Below are 8,219 nucleotides of genomic sequence, written 5' to 3'. Positions count from 1 at the left end.
TAGAAATGATACATCAGGAAGTAAATAAGGTGCTAAAAACAGAAATACAAATGAGAAGAAAATGAGAAAGAGAATCTATCTATCTATCTATCTATCTATCTATCTATCTATCTATCTATCTATCTATCTATCTATCTATCTATCTATCTATCTGTCTGTCTGTCATCGCATTCTGGAAGACGACCTCAATGGGATCCGTGTAGGTGTATAATCCACCTCTAGATGTCGCTGTGACAAACGTCACACAGTAATCTGGAGCTCAAGCGCTTTCTTCGGCACTCGTTGATTGTACACAAATGTGGACTGGACGCATGCTGCTGGATACCCATTCACAGAGTGAGTACACGAGATACACGCTGTATCTAATAACCTAGCGGGCTGACAACCTAGACAGCGATGTTATCCGCGTTTGATGCCCCCAAAAAAACTTGTTTCTACTCAAACGCTGAACGCGCATACGTCTGCTGTCTAGGTAAGTTAGTCTGCTCTCTAGGTTTTGAGACAGAGCCAAATGTCAAGTGTTCAGTAAGTGCTTGTCGCTGTGGGTTCTCTCGCTGTACACTTTGATGGCATGTTTATCTTCTCCATCACTTTTATGGACGGATTATTTCTCATAGTTCATCCTCTGTATGTATTAATCTTCGTGATGTAATGATTTCTTTACGATATCTCTTGAGGTTTGCTTTAAACTCGGCCTGCAAAATTGATGAAGTAGTGAGCTTTGCCAAAGATTTGAGTGAAATCGTGCCAGAGCTGAAAGCTGTAGATAATGATATTTGACTTTCATTAAAAATACATTCTGTCCCTGAAGAAGCACTTGTGTGATTTACTTGTACACATAATGAGGGAGTTAATAAAGTTTGTAAACTGTAAATTATTTGGGCACTCAACCTTAGAATGAACTCTGGCTCTTCTTTAAAGTACAAGAACTGATGTCAAGCAGAGAATTTCCCCAGACTAAGTCAGAGAGCCTTGAAATTTCATTCAATAGAAGTAATTACAAAAACACCCAGAGGGAAAAAACGACACAACAAGGGCCAAATTAATTAAAAACACAATGGAGGAAAGAAAGAACTCACTTTAGCCGTTGACAAGGCTGATTTTGAACTGTACTGACAGTCTTGTCTTTTGAAGTAAAAAAAAAAAAAAAAAAAACCTTCCTCAACCAGTCTTTTACTGTGTTGTGATAAAGATAATTGTGTGGCGTTTACCCCTCAGAATCACCTTGTTAACAATTCAATAATAGTAATTATAATCATTTCACTCATAACATCTTTGTACATAATTGCACATTCTCAAGCAACTTATACAACAAGCACACAGGTGTGACTTTCTTCTCTGGAACTTTTAAAGTATTGAGCTGGTCACTCTATTCCATGTAGTTACAATCAATGGGAACTTTTCAAGGTTTTCCAGATTCAAATTTAAGTAGACTATGACTTCTATGCCATAATCGAAGTCAAGTGATAATGTAGCTTTGTGCAAGGAATTGATTCGCTAATTGAACATTTTCTGCTGTAACTGTTTATTGAGGCAATGAGTCGAACTTGAGAGTCAGACAAGTCAGATTTATGAATGATTTATTCAGAATGGTTTTGTGGACTCATTGTATGTCTGCTTGCACCAATTTTCACATGTCGGAATGAATCCAACGCATTTTCAGATTCTGAAAGTTCTGTTTGAACCCTAAAAAAGTATGGGTCACATATCCGTTTACATGTGTTGTACATGCATTCCGAAAATAATTTTGTCTTGATGACATGTACTGTCTGAAGAGCTTTTTTAATAAATAGTATATTCAGTCTCCTCCACTAAGCAGTTCATGAGATGTAAAAAAAACATACACACTTTCGTAAGGGGCAAAACGTATGTAAACGTATACGCATTACAGCACCAGACATGTGTAAAGTATTTTGGAATCCAATTGAGAAAATGTTGATTTGTATTTTTTCAGGGCTACAACTCCCCTTTTCAATCCAATAGAAATTTTATTTGGATTTGGATTGATTGACATGTTTATATCAAGGCTTTTCAGTCCAATTTAGCCATCAGTCCAATTATAAATAGTGTATTTGCATACATGTAATCTGCCATTGATAATAACCCATACACAAAAGAAATATATTTGAAATATATTTTCAGTATATATTTTGGAATATATGCAAATATTTAAAATTGGCCCGATAAATATATTTCACACTTAACATCATATATTTTTGTTATATTTCAGAATATATTTCAATGTATTTGGAATATATGCCACATATATTTTGACACTTTTGGGGACCCATACGGAAAAAAAATACATTGAAATATATTCTGAAATATATCAAAAATATATGATGTTAAGTGTGAAATATGTTTACTGGGCCAATTTCAAATATTTGCATATATCCCAAAATATATACTGAAAATATATTTCAAATATATTTCTTTTGTGTATGGGAAGACTTAAAGGAATACTCACCCTCAATCCATCCTAGGTGTTTGACTTTCTTCTTTCAGCCTAACTAACACAATCAGAGTTATATTAAATAATATCCTGGCTCTTCACAGCTTTGTTAAGCCATTAAATAGTGCCTGAGTTTTTGAAGCTCCCAAAAGCACATCCATCCATCATAGAAGTAATCCATGCGACTCCAGTGGGTTAATAAATGTAATGGCAATTACTATAATTATTGGCTTCTGGCAATGGTTGTAAGTTCCGTCGGAAGGGTGACCTCTGACCGCTTCGCTTCAGAAGGCATTTATTAACCCACTGGAGTCGCATGGATTACTTCTATGATGGATGGATCATGGATGTGGTTTTTAGAGCTTCAAAAACTCAGGCACTAGGCTATTCAGTGCCATTACGAAGCTGGGAAGGATCGTTTTTTATATAACTCTGATTGTGTTCGGCTGAAAGAAGAAAGTCATATACACCTAGGATGGCATCATTTTCATTTCTGGGTGAACTATTCCTTTAAATTCTTCACTCAATACTAGCTTCACATGACTTCAGAACTATTATAATAAAGTGCATGAGTCATATGAGCCAATTTTATGGGACAGTTATGGGGGTTTTGCATCCTTTTTTGAAGCTGGTAAAAAAATTACCACGACGATTCTTTAAACTGTCTCTTTTGTTTTCCACTGAAGAAAGAAGGTCATACAGGTTTTATTGGACATGCGGGTAAATAAATAATGACAAAATAAAACAATAAATGATAAGTGTTCATTTATGGGTGCACTGCTCCTTTAAAGGAATAGTTCACTTCTAAATGAAAATTCTGTGATCATTTACTCACCCTCAAGTTGTTTCAAACCTGTATGAATTTCTTTCTTGTGCTGAACACAAAAGAAGATTTTGAAGTTAATGGGTAACCAACTACTCCTTTAAGGCCCAACTGCTTGAGTTTGAGTTTCTTGAGTTTCAATGTCTTTTTGACAGCACTCTACTTTCATCAATAGTTTTGTGGGTGTCAGGTTGGATTAGCCCCTTTTAGTTGCTATGTTGATCCATTTTGTCAGAGTGTTAGGGATGCACCTCTCTACCTTCATTGATCTGTTATTCTCAGTGGGATTGATCCAAGTAATGACATTTTGCACTGTGTGTTGAGTAAATAATTAAATATTTATCTCGCATATAAAGCTCGAAGTGTTGTCCTCTCAACCAGTGCTTTCATAATCAGCCAGGATAAGATATCTGCTTCAAGGACAGAATACAACAATCAATGAAATTCTCTTTCTGGCCGAGAAGCTTGAAACTTTTCAGTTTATCATTTAAATGATACGTTTAAAAGGCTTTATAAAGGTCTGATTACATGTTCTGTCTACAAACGTTTGAGTGATTGAGGAAACGGTTGTTCTCCCAACATTTGGGTGTACCTTTCGACCCACCGCGGCCATAAGGTCATGATTGAGAACATGGTCCACAATTGTGGCCCCTAGCCTATTTCATCAGAAACATGTCTACAATCTTTGATCTCTTCCACTGTTCTGCCTCCGTACCCTTCCACCTCTCATCCTTACTCCTCTTCTTCTTCCCGGCCTGTTGACCCTGTTTGTTTCCTTGTTCTTCTTCCATTGTCAGAATTTGTAACACTGTGTTGTGCGTAGACGCTTGCCAAATGAAGCTTCATGAGAACTTTTGAAGCTCTTTTAGAGAACTGGTTGATCATTGGTCATAGCCCTGCACACCATCTAGCCCTTTACATTTCCCTTCATTAGTGAAATTCAGAATTCATCTTCGCAATTCATCAATTTAGGACACATTTACAACAACAAAAAAGTCTAATAGAAATGTATAGAAAATATGCTTGACAGTTTATGACAACTAGCTGGAACTATTTTGTATTTAACGATTTATGCAATGAGCCTATGCCTAGATGGTTTGAGGGGTAAGACTATTAAACAGGGAACCATGCATTTTGATCAACATGACATAAGCAATTGATAATGTATGAAACAGACAATTGTTCATAATCTATTGCATTAATGTACCAAAGCATTTGCAATTTGTTCAAAAGAATGAGAAACTGCTTTTATGATGTGTACAAGTGACTAGATGATGTAGTGTAAGTAGTTTTGAGAATTTCAGTTGTGATCTGAGAAATGTACCAAAGTGACTGTGTCACAGAAAACCTGTGTGTTATGAAACAGTTCTATTAAAGCGCAAGTACACTTTAAAAAATATATACTTTAAAGATTTGAAGTACACTTCAAGTGCACATTCGTTGCAAATTTTATACAGGTTATTTTCTGAAATTATTCAAATAGACTAACAGGTAATTATCATTGAATTATTCACTCAAGGGATTCATTCAAAAACACTAATTCATTCAGGAATTAAACACTCCTAGTGTTGCTAGGAGGCATGCAGCGTTTGATTCTGTTTTGGCTTTATTATAATAAGCAAAAATACAAGTGTAACTGCCAATATTGTGTCTAAAAGGTTACTCATGTTAGCTTTTGTTTATTGAGCAAAATCACACATGCGAGTTCCTGATCAGAATAATCTGCTGTGCAGACCAGTAATCTGGCTATGTGAGACTACCATGACCTAATCTAGTAACATATTACAGGAGTAGAGCATAGGTAAATTAGATAGGAAAAGTTAGTATTCACAGGACCGAGAGTTCATGTAGGCAAGACCGTGAAAGAAGGTGAGCGATGGAACATTTCTTCCAAGTTTTTATCTTGTATTTTAGACGTTAAATGGTCTATCGTGTTTTATTTTTCAGTGCATTACTTTATCTGTCATAATAGAAATAGAAACCTGCTAGAAACCTGTTGTTTTGATTAGAACATCTAATTTGCCAGATCTTCTACAGAGATGAAGAACTTTTTGTGTTGTCTTTTAATATGTTTTTATTTGTTTTCTCCTTCAGTTGATGAATCCAGCTTATTATAAACACGGCCATGGATGAGTTCGCTCCATTAGATTGCCTTTTGCCTTCAGGTAATTATTCATTTGAAACCCATTTAAATGTCTGAATGTATTTATTCTTGCCCATGCATGCATTTACACTTTGTCCAGAAGAACATAAGCCTAAACAGTTAATAAATATATCACAGAAGTGCAGCGCAGTTACAATTTGCCACTTTGCATGTTCACAGTTATTATAATGTGCTGGCTTACACGTTATAGCTTAATTTTAATGAAAATCTTTTACTTGCTGAGAAAAAGATTTTCAAAGAAATGAAATGGTTTCCTGTGTCCATCATGCTTCTCCACAGTGTTTATTCAGGTGTAATACTTTTTTAGTCGTTTACTTGTTTTGCACAGATAAGACTACACCAACACAGTCATATTGATAATGGCAAATTTCTGTTTGGCATATTTTATCACACAATGTGGGTTTCTGGGTGTGTTTTTATTAGATCTGTACATTTATTATTGGTTCTAAGAATAGATGAACCTAAAACTGTTTTAAACTGCTGTTTTCTTGAGCAAAAATCAGGAACTATTAAAACAAGCCAAATTAACACAGTGGTTTATTTCCAAGTTCAGGCAGTGCTGGATGTGGCTGTCTAGTTTTTTGCTTTTTAACAGGATTGTAGAAGCAGTTTGGCATTCAGCTAATGATCTCAGTCAAGTTAACTTTTTGCAGAGCCCCACCCCCATATGCAATAGCTGGACAAAACAGCCCCATTTAATCTGATAGCAGTCTACAGCAAAATAATAGATTTTTTATTCAAAATGATATCCCTCTCTGGGTAGGTGCCCCATAAATACATGACCAGAAAGTAAGTAATCAGGTTCTAATGATTGGCCAAGAGTTGCGGCCATGCTTTTTAATATGTCTGAGACCGCCTGGTCATTACAGTAATGAATGCATTCTCAACGACTAACATCAGCTTATAATGTCCGGTTCCGTACAAATTTTTGCTGGTAAAGTGGTGAAGGTCGTTTACTGTCAAATTCAGTAAATTGTAAAAAAATTAGTGCCGTATTTTTTGTGTCCTACTCACAGACCGCACACAATGCTGTTTAACGAGACTGAAAAGGCCTTGTGCCCTGTGAGAATTCTTAAACCATGCTCTCTATAAAAGGTTAGGCTCAGCCATTCTTACTGTAATTAGAATTAATTTTAGAAATGTTAAGAGCGGTTTTGGCTGTAGACTGGAGTGCAGTGTTATTATTATTATTATTATTACGGTATTATTATTATTGTAGGATTACTTTTTTTATGTTTTTTGTGTTTTTGTTATTTTTATAAAAAAATATGTATTAAAGTTTATAATTTTTTAATTTATTTTTAATATATGGATTTCAGTTTTAGATATTTTAGTAATTCAATTTAAACTTCTTTTATTTCAGTTGGTTTCCTAGGCAACATTTAAAATTTCGTTTAAGTTTTTTAGTTTTGACTTTTTCATCTAATATTTATATTTTATAAATATTGCATGAAACAACACTGCTGCAGTGGTGGAGTGTGAAAGCCCGAAGAGGATTAGCATTATTACAGTGCGTGCCGTGCATATAGGCAAGTCAATATTCTGATCTTATTTTTTATTCAAGCCCATTTTACCAATTCCAAACCACATCAATCTTAATAACTATTACTTTTCTAGAAGTGATATATAATTGTTAATGAGGGCTGGAAGTGAAAAATTATCAAGCAGGTTTTCTTTTACAGGTAAAATGGGCCAAAAGGAGATTTAACTCGCACAAAGTAAAAAGCTATTAAATGCTCATGAGAAGGATGCAATACTATATACATTTCAAAATTAAGGGATGACCATTGGACAAGAAATGTTTATTCGGTCAGCAGGTTCACAGAAAAACAGGTAAAGTAAAAAAAGATATTAACTACAAAAGACTTTAAGTATTAAGGCAAAGAATTAGGTGTGAAACCATCAGGAACCCTAGTCTCCAGTGCCACCATTTTACAAAACTGTAACCTAGTCTACAGAAGTACAAGGTGTCAGTTTCTCTGAGACTTTGCTAAGGTAAGATTCTGAAATCCCCACTTAATAAGAACCACAAGCTGAAGTGTTGTGAAATACATGAAGACTGATTGTTTTAAAGGCGTTATAGACAGATAGGTTGACAGTGACTCTTGAGGGTCCAGCACCACTTCCTCTCGTATTTGAGGAATTGATCTTCCTGAATCTGGCAGTGAGTTTTTGGAGTTGATTTTAAGTCCATCTCCTTCCCTGAAAGGTTCGTCTTGCTCATTGTTAGTAGCAGTTCACACCGTGACTCCCTCACCACCGCCGCTGTTGTCTGACTTGAACTGGTGCTTATCCCTCAAGAGTCACTCTCAATCTATTTGTCCATAAAACTATTTTGAAAGTCAGTCTTCATCTATTTTATGACAGTCAGCTTGTGATTCTTATTAAGTGCGTGTCATGTTTCAGGATTCCTTGCCTTAGCAAAATCTCAGAGAATCTGACATCTTGTACTTCTAGAGACTGCAGGTAGTTTGCAGTTCTGGAAAATGGAAGCCGTGATGGAGACCAAGAATTAAAGTTGAAGAATTAAGTGTGAAACCACCAGAAACTCTTTAAAATCTTTTGCAGTTAACATCCATCATTTCCTCTCGACCTGTTTTTTTCTGTGCCCCAGTGAACATTTTGATTTCTTGTCCAATGGTCACATCTTAATTTAGCATTTTCTATAGTATTTCATCCTTCTCATGGGCATTTAATAGCTTTTGACTTTTCAATGTGAGTTCAATCTTTTTTATTGTTGTTGTCCTTTTTACCTGTAAAAGAAATCCAGCTTAATAATT

The 8,219-nt window shown here is 35.3% G+C and overlaps 1 protein-coding gene across 3 annotated transcripts in view; it reads left to right on the top strand.

The window, feature by feature from the left end:
* Positions 1-246: 246 nt before the first annotated feature.
* Positions 247-8,219, top strand: part of tpk1 (thiamin pyrophosphokinase 1) — a 58,634-nt gene continuing 50,661 nt past the window's right edge. Inside the window, exons 1-2 of one of the 3 annotated variants that reach the window (XM_084398623.1) lie at positions 247-336; positions 5,370-5,440. In XM_084398623.1, coding sequence (XP_084254749.1) covers positions 5,401-5,440 — 40 coding nt within the window. In that variant the 5' untranslated portion in view covers positions 247-336; positions 5,370-5,400. Of the gene's footprint in view, positions 337-5,127; positions 5,145-5,369; positions 5,441-8,219 lie in introns of those variants that run through there. The other 2 variants (XM_084398621.1, XM_084398622.1) reach the window with 2 other exon arrangements.

Source organism: Rutilus rutilus (genome assembly GCF_951802725.1).
Source record: "Rutilus rutilus genome assembly, chromosome: 24".
In the NCBI taxonomy this organism is placed as follows: domain Eukaryota; kingdom Metazoa; phylum Chordata; class Actinopteri; order Cypriniformes; family Leuciscidae; genus Rutilus; species Rutilus rutilus.
The sequence above is the reverse complement of the archived record's forward strand: the minus strand, read 5'-3'. Positions and strand labels throughout refer to the sequence as shown.